The sequence below is a fragment of the Boleophthalmus pectinirostris genome, unplaced genomic scaffold, assembly GCF_026225935.1.
Source record: "Boleophthalmus pectinirostris isolate CB_2022bp ecotype Guang Dong unplaced genomic scaffold, ASM2622593v1 HiC_scaffold_22, whole genome shotgun sequence".
Taxonomy (NCBI): Eukaryota; Metazoa; Chordata; class Actinopteri; order Gobiiformes; family Gobiidae; genus Boleophthalmus; species Boleophthalmus pectinirostris.
Window position 1 is genome coordinate 26,110,537 of NW_026571190.1, and position 16,095 is coordinate 26,126,631.

The 16,095-nt window shown below is 39.8% G+C and overlaps 2 protein-coding genes across 3 annotated transcripts; one reads left to right on the forward strand and one right to left on the reverse strand.

Annotated features, from left to right (window-relative positions):
- Window positions 1–11,382: 11,382 nt before the first annotated feature.
- On the reverse strand, window positions 11,383–12,697 carry LOC110172659 (transcription elongation factor 1 homolog). Its single transcript, XM_020938566.2, has 3 exons — window positions 12,571–12,697; window positions 12,423–12,493; window positions 11,383–12,104 (listed from the first exon to the last, which is right to left on the reverse strand). Exons 1-3 carry the CDS (start codon window positions 12,684–12,686, stop codon window positions 12,040–12,042), a joined length of 252 nt encoding a protein of 83 aa, XP_020794225.1. The 5' UTR covers window positions 12,687–12,697; the 3' UTR covers window positions 11,383–12,039.
- A 4-nt stretch (window positions 12,698–12,701) lies between these two features.
- On the forward strand, window positions 12,702–15,695 carry pld6 (phospholipase D family, member 6). Of its 2 annotated transcripts, none has more exons than XM_020938480.2 (4): window positions 12,702–13,152; window positions 13,389–13,565; window positions 13,652–13,881; window positions 15,164–15,695. In XM_020938480.2, exons 2-4 carry the CDS (start codon window positions 13,396–13,398, stop codon window positions 15,400–15,402), a joined length of 639 nt encoding a protein of 212 aa, XP_020794139.1. In that variant the 5' UTR covers window positions 12,702–13,152; window positions 13,389–13,395; the 3' UTR covers window positions 15,403–15,695. The 2 variants fall into 2 exon arrangements, with proteins under 2 accessions (XP_020794139.1, XP_055014728.1); XM_055158753.1 differs by having other exon boundaries at window positions 12,702–13,148.
- Window positions 15,696–16,095: the final 400 nt, after the last annotated feature.

The window sequence follows — 16,095 nt, forward strand, 5'->3', positions numbered from 1 at the left end:
AACCGACACGAAACATGCCTTTACAGTGATACAAACGGATGCAGTGCGCAACAATGAACACAAGATGGCGGCATTGACCATGTAATGATCTAAATACCCGCTCCGAGTCTAATACTTTTCATTATGTTGTAGTAATTCTAATACTTTAAAAATACGTTTACAGAAATGTAATGTTATTGTCAAAATCTGAAGTAGCATAATGTACTTTATTAATCCCATTGTTCCTCTCTCTCTCTCTGCTAATTGGCCACTCACTCCGCCCCCTCTTTGTGGTGCTTTTTGCGTTTTTCAGTCTTGTTAATGACAAGGCACGCGCAAACCGCACTGACTCATGCGCACTCAAACGGAGAATTACGTGCTCTTTCTCAACAACATTATCTTTTCCGGAAATTGCTTCTCAAGCGCAGCCGGAGCCCCATTAGAAAAGAAGAGCTCTACGCTGTAACCTTTTTAAAAAGCCATTAGCGATGCACCTGCTTCTCTGCCTCTCTCACTCTCTCTCTCCTGTGTTTTCTGTGTCCTATTTGTCTCTCTTGTTAACACTGACACACACATTCTGATTGCCACAGACCCCTCTCCCTCCTCTTCTTCCTCTTCCTCCTCTCACCCTTTCCCTTATACCAACAGACTACCGCGCACTTTAAGCATCCTTCCACTCCAATTAGGCCGTGAATCACTGACATTTTAAAGAGCAAAAAACACTCAATTTAATTATTTACGTGCGTTATTCTAATGGCTTTCGACTTAAATCATAGTGCCTCAGACAGGAGTTATTCTCTCTACTACACAGACCAGAGAGGAGAAGATACATTAATTTTATAATAGAGGATGTCAGACCCGGGGAGAGCCCTGGCTGGCAGCTACACAATTATGCAAGAATCTGACAGCTGAGAGGAGAGGGCTACTCCAGGTTGAATCAGGTGAAGTTAAGATCCAATGGGAAGAGTATATTGGTGTTGCTCTGTTGTTCTGTCCACACTGTATATTGTGTATTTATATTCAGTCAACATCTGATTGTATGCATGCTTTCATTTTATTATAGTTTATATTTTACTGTGATTGAATTTTGTTTTGTTTTCTGATGCTGATGTTTCAACTTCTAAATGTCTTGTGAAGGTGCAATAGTTTTCTATTAGGAGGTTCGTTACTTGCTTGTCTCTATGGAGATGTGCCAGGAATGTTCCACAGTATGACCATAACCTTATGAATCTCCATGGAGACTTGCAAGACAAGTTACAGATTCATTCATTCATTCATTCATTCCATTTGTTTGAGCAAGGTACAACAAAATCAACGACAATAAAAAAAAAATGATAGGGATGTAACAAAAACTGAAATATCGTGATATCGTATCGTCAAAGTTGTCACAATAATATCGTGGACTATCACAATATATCGAATTACAAATCTCTTCGATTAAATTAAGAGTTATGGTGCAGCAATAGCTAAAAAAAAAAAAGAGAACTACACAGACCATGATCCTTTGCTCCATTTCAGTGCAGACTACAAGAAGCAGAAGAAGTTAGCCTTCACAAAATATCGTAATAAATATTGTATCATGAGATATATATCTTGAAAATATCATACCGAGGGATTTGGATATTGTTACATCCCTAATCATGAGCCTCCCCACCATATTGTACGTTTTCCCACAATATTGCAATAAATATCGTACCATGAGGTTCATACCTTGACGATATTGTATTGTGTGACTTATATTGTTACACCTCTAATATGTACATATACATATTTGGGACTTGGTGTTCAGAAGGAGTAGGATGAAGTTCAAAAAACTTATTGTGTCTTTACATAATCACATGGTTGTCACTTAAAAAAATAAATAAATTACAAATTTGTGGAGAGGTGACACCACTCACTGTAAGAATACATGTTTTTTTTTAAAGATATTTTGAGCAGTTAAATCCATAGTTGAATAAATGTAAGCCAGATTAGTTTAAAGCATACTCTGGACAATTTAAACCAAAAAATTAACATCTCCACGAAGACAAACAGGTTGCAAACCCTCACCTGGAACGTTACAGAGTGCACCTTTAAAGGCTACATATCTATTGTTTTTAGGCCTACAAACTGTTAAAGCTACAATTAAAGCTCTTATATTACACAAAATAGATTATTGTGAGCTCTAAGTCACATTAGAATATGTTACCTCATCAAAAACATATCCAGAGTTGTGGTTTGTTTCATTCAGACAAGTTTGAGTAATTGTTTTTACGCTGTCTGCATCTCAAAAGCTCAAAATGCTCTGCTCCACCTTGTGTCATGTAGTAGTAGTTTCAAGTTAACAGCTACGTTTTACCTTTAGTGTAGTAGAAATTGGCAGGACTGAAATAATCCAAATGATTCTAGTTAAGGTGTATGGAGTTTAAAAATCACAGTGGAGCACTTCTTGTATTACTACATCACAAGGTGGAGCAGAGTGTTTTGAGTTTTTGAGATACAGACAGCGTAAAAATGATTACTCAACTTGTCTGAACTGAGAAAAGAACAGCCTAAATAAACAGGATTTGTGTGTTAAACATGTGTGAATGAAACATAATTTAACTCCAGATTTGTGATGAGGAAACAGCATTATAACATAGATCAGAAAACAGTGTAATATAGACCCTTTAAACATTTAGGTATAATTATTATTTCTTGCAGTTCTGAGTTATGTGTCTTAACTAGTTTGACATATTTTCAGTTGTTCTGTTGGGAGCACTGTAAATGCAACGGACCCCTCTCCTGATCTTAACCCTGAATCACGTCTCCTGCATTAGTCTTTATTGTGCGTATTGATGTTGAACAGGGAAAACACCCACCGAAACCCACCCAGTAATGAAAAGAACATGCAGCAAGCCAATAAAGCAATCAAACTGAACACCATTTTACATTTGAATCAAGAAATTAAACCCTTTACTCTTTCCATACAGGAGAGTACAGACTAAAGAGTGTGTTTTATCATTTTCCACCCCGGGCTAGTAAAAATATACTGCCTGTCACTGTAAATTACAAATATTGGTGCAGTCCCCTGATTATGCTCTCTGGTCTGTCTCGGACAATTACAAACCCATTAACAGTGTGTGTGGACAGCACTCAGAGAATCCACAGCTGTTTTCTGACTGAGTGAGTGCTGAAATTCACAACCAAAACACCATGACTGAACCAATGCATTTCCCAGCATGCCTTAGCGGTGGAACTTAACGAAGTACAAAAGTAAAAGTACAATACTGAAGACAATTTTTAGGTATCTGTTCTTTACTTAAGTCAGTTTTACATTGGATGTTTTTTTACTTATACTTCACTACATTTGAGAGCAGGTATCTGTCCTTTTGTTACACTACATTTTAGCTCTGGATTGAAAAGTCAACACTGCTTTTCTTTTCTTTGCTCATTTAATTTGAGTTAATATCCTAACTGTGAGCAAACCAACTACACAAAAACACAAAGAGCTTAAAAAAAAAAAAGAAATCACTTAAATCACAACTGAATTCTTTATCATAACCATTACATTTGATGCTTTATTTGTTTTAAAAATCTCTGCAAAACCCTTTTACTTTGTACTCTTAAAGCACATTTTTAAACAGCTATTTCAGTAGTTTTATTTATTTTTCATGTGATAGTTTTAGTTTTACTTGAGTAATCTTTTGCCCCTGTATCTGTACTTTTCCTTAAGTAACAAAATTGAGTACTTCATCCATCTATTTCTGCATAGTCACTGTATGGAATTGGATTGGACAAAGAAACGACAAGAGACAGACTGACGAGTGTCAACAAACCCCCACTGGACACATGCAAGCCCTGAAAACCTTTAGACTTCCCACTAATTACCAACTTGAGCCTCTATAGCACTGCACGCTCTTTATTAGCTCTACAGTAGACCCCAACACAAACAATACCACATTTATTATTATAATTATGCTTCATGAATGTTTTAGAGCAGAGGAAATTAGCAAGTGAATGCATATAAAACAATTAACAAGGGCCTTTATTATTAAGATCATAGTCCTGGAAATGTTCCTGAAAAGGTTTTGTCCATTATAATGTGATTTAGTGGTGTGGCGTAAGCGCATTACAGGCACCACAAACTACCACATGAAGATTTGGTTTGGAGATGGGATGGCTCACTGTTATATGGTAATAGCATTAAAGTCTTATAGAGCTGGGGCTGAGCAGAGGTAGGGGTGATTTCTTGCATGGCTATTGCACTGAGTTGCATTGTATTTTACAGTCCTGTCCATCCCCATTATAAACGTGGGTAGCAGAGGAGGCAGGGAGCACAAAGACCCTCACAGGGACTATCCTAATAAATATGTAATGTCTGATATATCTTTTCCACGTTGTAATTATACTACAGCGGTCATAACAGACGCAAACACCATGGCAACACTGGGCTCTCCATTGACTTTGAGTAGTTTTTATGGAGCTAAAAAACATGCATATTTAATGAAAACATGAGAGGGTGCACAGGTTTATTGCCTGCAGGCATCTAAATTAAATAGTCAAACTGATGTAAATGTCTTCCTCCGGCTCTATGTTTACTCTATGATTTTATTTGGTTTATTTGAATATTCTTGAAGCATAATTTGGTATTTTTAAGTTAATCAGTCTCTCTATTAATATTTTGTTTCTATTGTTTGGGTCTAATTTATTTTAGCAATCCCCAAACACACATAAAAATACATTTTATTGTAATTCAGCTACAGTCTGAAGTGGCTCCTGGCTGGACACTGCGAGGTCCGCGCACCGCAGCTTGAGAACAACAGCACCGTAGGGCACGCTCTCTAGCGACGAAGAGGAGAGAGAGACAGAGGGGGAGAGGTGAGAGGTTGCAGCCCAGTTGCACGGGCGCTGCTGCATCGCTCCATCCTTCCCTCGGAGCTAATGGAAAAAACAAGGAGTGGTTCTGTGATTCCCCACGAGCAGCAGGAGACGCGCGCGAGAGAAAGGAATCGCGGGGAGGGGGGGCGTTTCCCTGTACGGCACAGTCTCTTCTTACACTGGAGCTGTGTGTAGCATCTTCACTGGACAGAATTTCACAACAGGCGCAACGGTGAGTTTTATATCATTTTACATTTTTACCGAAGAAAAACGGCTATCCCATTTTTGAGAGCAGCCATGCAGTCGCTTGCATTACTTTACCCTACTGTTGTGGTGTTTATTATTGTGTTAATTTCCCCTAAAGTGTAAGAGTTGAACATGTGAGCGGGTTCATGACACTGCATGCCTGTGAGATCTCCGTATGGCTGCTGCTGCTGCTGCTGGCTCTGGTTTGATGAACAGTGAAACAGGTTGGTCCCCAGAATCACACTCAGGTGCCTAAAGGACTTGAGGAGTGCACCTGCAGGCGTCTTCACGTTCAACACACGGCATGTCAGCACGCCTGCCTCCTTTGTAACGTGCCAAAAGAGAAAGCCACACACTACACTATCTGCACGCAAAGGGTTAAAGATTCAATCCACACTGGCCTTTCTGAGCTGGCCCTGTCACTGTGAGCAGCGGATGTATTTACAAACAAAGAAAGCTTAATACTCAGGCCTGTCACGTAGAAGACAGGTGCTGCTGCTTATGTGTAGTTTTACATTGGCGAAGGCTGTGGTCTTATTAGGGCTACAGCACCAGCAGACAGTTTAAGGCCCAATCAGATCATCAGAAGTGTCCGTTAAAGGTACATTATGGAACTTTTCCGATGGAGAGTACGTCAAATCCTTAGATATGTTATTGCTTTGTCTGGAATGTTTCACAGTATGGTGTTAAACCTTTCGTTCTTCATGGAGACCAACCTAGACCAAGTTACAGGTCGGATCTGTGGAGAGGCGACCACACTCACTATCAGAATGCTTGTTTTTCTAGGTATTTTTGAGCTTTAAAACCACCTGTAATTGAATAAATATAACGTAGAGCTGTTTATTGTCACACTGTGGAACATTCCAGACAGATTAATGACATATCCATAGAAACAAGCAGGTGACAGATCCCCAACTGAAAACACAGTGCACCTTTAAGTTTCAAAGTTCAAATATTAGTCATGTCTTCTCATCTTGGGCTGCTTTAGTTGCATTAGTGAAGTCATTCTCTTCATCCAGGTAAAAATGAGAGGAGAGATTTAGTATTGCAGGCTTAAGCATAAACATGGTCATAACAGAGCCTTTTAGTTCCAAGCAATTAAGCAGTAATGTGCAGCAGCTTCCTTCCGCTGTCTGCCTGTCTCCAGCTCTGCTCTGTCTTGTCTTTGCCTCGGGCGCAGCCACTTGTGATTTTTTTGTCTCTTCTCCCTGGTCAGGTGCATTAGAAAGGTTGATAAGGCTGCTGGTATCAGACGTAAATATGAAACACAGACCGATTTTCTTTCATTAGGCCTCCCAGATGGAGCCAGTTTGCCTTCAATCAAGTCTATTCAGGAAATGGATTTTCTTATAAATGCAAACCAGATGTCTTTAACCCTCATTGTGATGTCTGGGGGTCTATAAAAATCCATGTGCAAATGACAAGAATACGGTGGTAAAGATAGTTTGACCGTTAAATGTGGAAGTACTGCAGTTTAGTGCGCCATTGTCTGAGGTTCAATATCTGAATCCAGCTTCCTGTCAACCATAAAAGTAGAGGTGGGTGATATGACAAAAAATTAATATCTTTTTTTTACAGCTAGATTACAATTTCGATTTTATCACAATTCATGTACACTCAGAATCTTTATTATCTTTATAGCTTTTAAAGGGGAAACGTAAGTAATCTGCTTCATCACATAGTTCACGTTTCTCTGTGATTGGTTTAATCCACCTGTCCCTCGCTCAGAGCATGACAGAGCAGGACCAATAGGAGGAGAGGGTGGGGAAAAGTAAATATGTAATATGAGCGCAGAGCTGCATAAAACAGAGAAATGGTGAATCACGATATGACAACATTACCAGAATAGCAAATCGACAATGAGACTGTTCAATTTTTTATCACAATATTGTCCAGACAGATACAGACACATATAGACATCTTAGTTTGCCTTGTACTCACTTACGTTTTATAGTGTAACAAAGCCAGTGTACTCCCAGACTAAAGTAGTATGTGTCTGGAAGGGCATCCAGTGTAAAATCCAATTGTGGCAGATCATTTGCTGCAGCGCTCACAGCAAAGGAAAATTAAATGGCTGGTCGTAACTTAAGAACAACTGAAATTTAATTTAATTTTGACCTGTGAATGTAAATCATAATCAACAAAGGACAACATAAGAGAACAAGCTGTACACGAGATAAATACACAACCCAATAAATGACGACAGTAAACACAATTGGAAGAACACTTTGACATTTGTCATCACAACATGCCCATGTTCTGACTCACAGAGGTACTGGATGAGGATTGAAAAACTAACAAAAAACTTGAAAATATCCTCTCTTATAAATTTTCTTTTATTATCTTCAAAATGCACTGTAGTAGGCACAGCACTCACATTTTCCAGGGTCATAGTCAGCAACTAAATAAAGTGTATTTTATTAGCAAAGCAAGGATTTGTGTTTTCACCATAAATTTCATATCCTCACACTACCCCACCCATCCATACTATCTCTCGACTCTAGACTCAAATCTCATACCTTCAACCCGCCATAGACACTTTTCTGAAACACGGCTTTAAATTAGACTGAGACATTTTGGTGACATAAAACAGACATGGGTCCACTCCTGTGTTGTATCGCGAAGAGTCCAATAGAAGGATGTATTTTTATCCTGGATCTCTGACACCTACCTACATCTCTTCACAGCTCGTGGCGAGAACAGAAGACATGTCCACATGGGTTCCCGTCATCAACGCTGCCACAGACACGGACAGTTGAGGATTGGAGGGACTACTCAAAGAAATATATAGGTAATGAGCCAGATGAAGTGCAAGGGTCTTGTGTGATTGCGTTGTCTATGTTTCTCCATTTTTGGCTTTAACAGTGACAGTTTGAAAGAGAAGAGGATTGTGATTGTGGCTGGCTTTGATAGGTTAGAGCGTTTGGGTAGATAAACAAGCCGGGGAGAAGGTTAAACACAGGGCTAAGGGGAGGCAGAAAGGAGAGCAGAGGGATTGCCATGATTAGAATGGAAAGGTTAAAAGCACGAAAACTAGGAAGGAGGAGTTGCCCAAAGGGAGCTGTCTATGGTGCTGATCCTCTTCCTGTATACTAACCCCACTTATTCGTTTCTTTAACACCTCTGTTTTTCTCCCCCAATAACTCTCAGTGTTCTGCTTCACTGCTGATTGACAACTACTGTGTCTCTAATTGGCAAGTGTGGATAGGGAAGAGCCAAGGCTTATTCTCCGTGGGATGGACAGAAGAAGACAGAAAGAAGTCTGTGTGCTGAAGAGGAGGAGGAGGAGGAGGAGAACCAGGGAGTCTTTCAGCCGGAGAGAGTGGTGAAGGATAGTGGAGGAGACAAAGATAGTGAGAATTTGAAAAAAAAAAAAAAAAAAAAAGATCATGTTGAATAGGCAAAGAAGACAGGGAGGGAGGGGGTGGACGGAGGTGAAAGCTGAACATCTGTTTGGTAATCTCTCTCTCCCCTCTGAACGCTTGTAACACACACGGACACCTTTTTGATAATTGGTGAACTGGGCCTCTCCCTCAGCTCTCCAGCTAAACGCATGCTTGATACCACTGAGAGCAAAGGGACTACTTGGCGTTTGGCAGCGTGATATGTTTACTCGGCTCAGTTCAGGTAAGCACGCATAGCAGTCTGCCAGTGTGGGCGTACATTGCGTTCTTTAACACTTTCAATAAGGCAATTAGTCCCACAATGTGTTCCGTGATGGGACCGGAATGCACGTGTGAAATATGTGTGGAGGCAATTCAGCTGCATTGTGATTCAAGGGTAAATATGAGTTTCTTTCTTGTCTATTTCTCTCACTCCCTCTCTCTCTCTCTCTTTTCCTCTCTCTCTCTTGTTCCTCTTCTAGGTGCTGTTCTTAAAAGAAATGTCCGCAAAGACCTCCTCCCTGCACATGGCAATCTTGTGGGGAGAGCTGAAAGGATATTTGCTGAAAAGGAGAGAATGAGCTACAGAGAAAAGAGGAAGAAACAGATGGGAAGAGGAGGCCAGCCTCACTGCTCCAGTCTCGACCACGGGTATTCTTGGGTTGATAATACAGATGTGGATGTTATTGCTTGAGAATACGCGTAGTTGAGTGGAGGCGCTGTCCACTGATCTAGACTGGCGTGAGATCAGATCACACGCCCACACTGGAACGACATTGCCAGTTAATTAAATAGCATAAACTAACTGTATGAAGTTAACTTGGAAAGCTTTTGTCGAAACACACTTGTGGCTAGCAGGTGGTGAAATAAACCGCAGTTGCTGAAAAGGTTTTATTGCTCATGGTTTATCAAGCGTGTCACTCTTTGCACCTTGGCTGGAAATGAATTTGGTGCTGAGCTCTCCTGCAGGAGCTCTACCACGAGAAAAAACTAAATTGGGGTCTCGAGCTATAGCCAGGGTTTTAGTTCAGGGAGCTTAACAACAAAATCTTCAAGTGCAGACATTACTAATTCAAAGCCCTTTTGATTACATACTCTTGTCAGTCACAAGTGAGCTTATAATCTTATCAGTTGATGAGAGCCTTTCATGCCCCTTCACACTCTAGACTTTTTCTTCACATTGAACAGAAGTCAAATTTCTTACTTTGGTCACAATACTGGCTGTTTTCATCAGGCGTTATCCGATTTTCTGTCTTGTAAATGTTAGAGCCAATGTACCAGAGTGGTTCCATCTATGGTGGCACCCCTATTTTTGACTATCCAGATTAGGCTAAAAATGTGTGAAAGTTTGATGCCTGTAGCAGCAACAGGAGACAGTAACACATGAGGACATGTCAAGCCTTGCACCCGTGGTCTGACATTTCAGCAGTCGGCTCAGCTGAGTGGCTGTCACGCCGTCTCACAAACACACCATCAGGAGTGTATAAACTGCACAGGGCTCGCACCATCCACATGCTACAGGCAAATGTGAGATTGATGATCTTTAACTGCACACGCTTCAGACACAAGTGCTCATATGTACCACTCCACCACGGTTCACCGGGTCCACATCTGTGGGGAATAAGGGACTGATTGATTTTTTGAGTCACTATTTTTAGGCAGAATGATGGATGTTTATGTCTTTTATTGATCAGTAAAGGGGTGGGTCTTTACAATTCTTGAATGTCAGGGGATGCTGATTAATCAGGAAGCAGAGCGCTGGCAAATCATGGTTTACCTTTTCAGTACATTAACATTATTGCTAAGTATTATAAATGAGAAAATCAGCATTTCAGTGCAAATTCAGCAATATATTAGCATGTCTGGAAACATGTACATGATAAATTGCGCTCTTATAATTTACTTTTCCATGACTTACTAATGCTGTGTAAGCAAATCCCCTATTCATTAGGCCACTGTAATGTGTTTGAATTTCACATCATTGTTGTGTGAACTTGTTGAATGGGCACAGCCATTTCGGCATTTTGTGTGTATTTGTCTGTGCTTGAGTGTATGTGCTTCTAAGCAACAAAATGACTATTGTGAGCACAGCTCCAGGTGCCTAGCAACCGAATCGCTCTGTTTCCCTGGCAACAGTTGCCTTGCACTCGCTGTGTGGGTGATTGGCAGCCTTGACAACGAAGACAGAGTGACACTTGACCTCGCGTGCTGAATGGAAGAGAAGAAAGACGCAGCTAGGAACAGAATAGAGGGGCAGGAGCAGGGAGGGGGCGCTCAGAGACAGAAGAGACACTAAGTGATAATCATTCTCCATTGTAATCATCCTGCAGCATGTTTCATAAGGCGTCGTCAATACCTCTCCAGCTGGGGTCCATCATCAAACACAATGCACAGAGCAGTACACGCATACACTCTTCCTGGGTGGAGAGCCCATACAGGCACTCCACATCTCATCTATTATCACTCAGCTCTGCCCGCTGCACAGCCCCGCTACACTGTCTACTTTCATTTTTGCTCTGCTACATCCTGGGCTCACAGCAGGGATGAATGGATACTGGACTTCTGTAAAATGTGTCATGTCATAAATAGCTTACCAAGGGAGGGTAGATTACTGCTTACTGCAGTACGAAAGTTTAGAATAAAGGCCAGCTACAGAGTTCTACATGAAATGCACATTTGTTAAGGCTGTGATATGAGAAGTAGAAATGGCTTTCATTTGATTCACAAATCATAACTGGTACAAATCTGTCAACTTGAAGGCCATAACTGGTGTCGATCTATTAAAACGACATAAATGTTGCTCAGACTGAATGTGTATCTCATTATTTATATTCTGTAGATATGCAAAATTGCTGTTTAAAACATTCTCTCTTGGCAAAAACAATCTCAAAATGATTGCATAGTTTAATCTTTCCACAATTAAGGATGAAGTAGGTTCTAAAACAAAAATATTTATTGCTTCTGCCATCCATACACATTGTAGACTTTTTGCAGTAAGAAAAACTGTTGAGATCGATTTCCAAAACATATTTTGCAGTGAAACCTGCCATCTAAACATGCTCTATACAACAAATGTAGGCTACCATGTGGTCAAGTCTTAGGTAAAAATATGCAAACCTGAGGTTGAGATGTGAATTTTAACAATATAAAGCTTCATTTATTCTGTATATCAAGTCCTTTTTTCATATATGGAACTTTGCATTCTAATTGTATAAGACTAAAACTCATAAAACTACTAATAGATGATCTTGTTTATTTAAGCATTACGTCATAAACCTAATGTATTGCTCAAAATTTTACAAAAGAAAACACACAATTTACAGCTCAAACCATCTCAAAACGTAACATTCAAACTATTCAAATTAAAAGTTTAATGTATCTCATGGTGTTTTAAGAAACACCCAAGCAAATAATTACTAAAGCTAAATAGGAAAAAAATTTATCCTATTTGAATGAAGACAGTAGTTTTAAACAATGCGTAATCGTGACCATTGCATATAAAAGAAGGCATAAAACAATACAAAGTCTTGCAGGATTCTTAAATGACATGGCCATCTTTTCCTCTCATCAGCAGTACAGACTTTAGCAGGGGCTACTGGTTTGCTGCTTCACAAGCATCAATCCAATCACTATAAACATCAACAGGCTCTGATAGATCTGGGTGTTGTGTGTTAAGGGAAAAGTTTGAAACCACAAAAAATAGACTCTTAATGTTTGTCTAATAAACAATAGATAGATTCAAAATTATCAAAAAGCACTATGGTGCAGGGTCCGCTAGCTGCTCGTTTCTTGGAGATGTTGCTGTTTTATGAGGAATGTTCTTGATCTTTCTGTTCAAATTCAGCAGGATCTAAAACCAGACAACCAGTGTACTCTAGGCAAGGCAATAAAATCTCCATGGAGACAAAAAAAGAGTGTCCCTCAACCAGAAAAGCAACATTGTTCACCTTTAAATTGGAGATAATATAAGGATACATGTAATGGGGGTTTGGAACTCCTCCAGGCAGACTGAACAGGAGATTATGCCAGTATTCCTGCTCCGCTCCCTGTTGAAAACAAGAGAAAACAAGTTAATGACATTCAACAAATCTGTGAATATCAAGAGAAACTTTTTGTTACATACATTTTGACATCACATGACTTCTCGTGGTTACAAAAAGGACAAGTGAACTGAGACTCCAGGTCCCCAGTCATTTTTTTCTTAGGAGGAGGCTTTCTTTTGGACTTTCGGCGACCCATGACAGACAAATGCAAGCCTTCAAAAGAAAAAGGACAAGTATAAGTCATGGATAGTATGCGTAGACCCGATCATTATTTACTGTTCAACGAGAGAAAACATTCGTGAGAATAACAGCTTGTAGCGAGCTAGTGTTAGCATGTTTGTTGTTTAGTTAGCAAACCACAAGCTAAACATGCTAGAAAATAAGTAAAACCTCTCTACACGCTTCAGTCAGAAGTATTATATCCTTCGGGGCGCTTATTATGTGAGAGAAATACTTTATAAGACCATTATTTACCTTAAGTTGTAGGAAACACGAGTTGATAGTAAAGGAAATCCCAAACCCGCCTCAGCCCCGGCAGCGCAGATATTTGATTGGACGTATTTTGGCAAATCCTGGGCTGTGATTGGACACATGATCCGTCAATCATTATGACGACATTAAAAGCATTTCCCTCCCGCGTGGTGGCGACAGAAACTCAGTAGGTGTGCTTTTTGTTTATCTTCTATTAGATGCATTTAATTAATTTACTTTTGATTCTTGATACAGCTTCTTGTTGTTTCTTGTGCCCAAGTGGTCGCGTATGTTTTTTACTTTTGTTTTGCTAAATATAATAAAGGAGCTGTGTTACATTAAATCTAACTACTAAAGCCTGAACTACAATACAATATTTCCATTTAAATGTATGATTTCCTGAGTAATAAAACTTATAAATTCACAGGAAAATTATGTGGACAGTGAAGGTGATTGGATTCAGTGTGCTGGCTGCCTCTGTTAGTGTGGAATTGCTCAACTGGCTTCGTCGTAGATATAAAGCTAGAAAAACACTCAATGAAGTCATATTTTTCCCTTCTGAGCTGGGTTGTGTGGAGCACCTGCTCAGGCCCTCACTACCTTAGTAGGTGAAACATGACATTCAGATACACTTGCTGCTGACATGGCATATTCACTGTGCATGCCAACACTTGTTTTGTGCGTTTCCAGTCCTTGTTACTGTGCGTTGCCTCATGGTGTTGAGACATCCCTCTCTCGTCTCCTTCGCCACATCCTGTCTGCCTCCTCATCTCTGGACCTGTGTGTTTTTTCCTTCTCCAACATGGACCTGTGCAGGGCTGTTCTAGCGCTGCATCAAAAGGGAGTGATCATCCGTGTGCTCAGTGACAAGCAGTACATTGCCATCTCCGGCTCCCAGATTGGGCCCCTCCGCCAGGCAGGTGAGGATAACTGTGGTTTCTTGAGACAAAGAAACCAGGAAATCCAACTTATCCTGGACAGCTGAGTGATAATGTACAATGGAAATATTGTAAAATGGGTTTATGTACTAATAGGTCTTCGAAAGGTGGTTAAGATCTATTTGGACATCCAGCTTTTTCCGTCCTGATATTGATACTAACACTGATTTGTGTAATTTTTAGTATGATTAGTGTCAGCAGTGACCAGTAAAGAAAAAACTGAAAGTGACTGGCCTAACTGACTTCCAGAGCCGATAACAAAACTGACCTAATACTTGATCAAACTATCTGTTTCTCTCTAGATTTTTTTTATCAGCAAATAATGAATAATAATTTCTAGTTAATAAAAATTAACCAAAGGAATAAATACAGGATGTCAGTGTCCTCTATAAAATAAGAAAATACTAGGTAACATGCCTCACACTGTGCAGTCAATTTAAGAAATGGCTTCCTCTGAACAATTTTAACTAAGAATTAAGTAAGTACAAAATTGGCATTCACACAGCTGATTTCATCAGGCAAAGTGTTTCTGTGCCTCCACATTGCAAACATCAGCATATCACTTTAGAGGAATTCTTCTCAATCAAAATATTCCTCCAGACAGGCTTTTAGTCTCAAGTAGCTGTAAGTATTCGAACACCAACATAATTGTTTACTCAAGCCCCAGGTTAATGGTCCACAGTTAACCTGGTATTATTCCAGCGTAGCACAGTCATGTACTCACTAGCCCTGTGCCAGCCCTGCTCTTTCCTCTCATAGGTTTATAAAAATTATTTTATATAAACTTTGCAGAAACAACAGCTGGCAACTGCATTTATTGGCTGATTTCTCTCCAATTACTACTGTAAAATGTTTCTTGTGATAAGTAGAGTAAAAAACAAATCAACATCACATCCATAATACTATTGAATACATAACAAATAAACTAGAAGTTTGTGTTATATTGCTATTATATTGCTAATAATTGATGAGAAAAATAGAGGAAGCCTATATTGAAACATATTTGAAGTAGAGAGCCACAGGCAGTACTCATTATAGTGATGAATATAATGAGTAATTCGGATTTAGTTAGCTACTAAACCACTGTAGCTAATAAGACTGGACAATTAAGGATATGTCTGTATTACAATACCATGTGATAAGAATGACTTACATTTGAAGTAAAACGCACTGTTCATGATCACCTGGGCTGCTTTTAGCCCCTAGGCCATAGTTTAGGCACCTCTTAGATTTAGACTGTTCCTTACCTAATCCTTCTCTGCAGGCATCTGTGTCCGCTCTGATGTGGGCTCTGTCTACATGCATCACAAGTTTGCACTGGTGGACGGCAGCATACTCATAACTGGCTCCCTCAACTGGACACTGACTGCAGTGCAGGGGAATATGGAGAACCTCATTGTCACGATGGAGCCTGAATTGGTGAGGCCCTACATCCAGGAGTTTAATCGTCTTTGGGAGATCAATGATCCTCTCAAACATCCCAACTCAGTTCAAGCATTCTAAAGACCATGACTGACTATGAGAAATACAATGCTTGCGATATTGTTCATTCGATCAAAAAAGTCCTGCAAATTGTTTTGGATTCTTTAGAATCTAGTTTGAATAATCAGTTTGCTTTTTGTTCAGTTGTTTGGAAATTTTTGAATGAAAATATGGAAAAGGTTACGAGATTGTCACACGGAGAGTTGCATAATTTTTACCATACAAACATTGCTTCAGTGAGAGAAATGCAGCTTGGTAGGGTTTCTTAGGTTATTACTTCCTGTGTTTTCAGTGGTTTTGCCAACATTTAATTAAAACAACCCTTTTTTCAACTTTTGATGACTCCTCACTCACAATTCTCTGTGCTGGCTTGTTGAAAGTTTGTGGTGTGATAAGTGCTTGGATGTTGGGTAAGTGCACAGTTGGAATAATAAAGATGAGTTTAGAAGTATGTAACATTTAACAAAACAAATGTGCAACACAATGCTCTTGTAACCTTTCTGGTGGAGGGCCCGACATCAGTTTGTCTCCATGGAGATGTTGTTGCTTTGTCTGGAATGTCCCGGTATGGCATTAAATGTATCCACCTTGCATTTACTCAATAACATGGGTGTGAGTGGGTTTACCTCTCCACAGATCTGACATGTAACTTGGCCCTGTGGTGTTGCCTGCTGTCTTCAAAGAGATAAGTGTAATGACATACAGTAGAACATT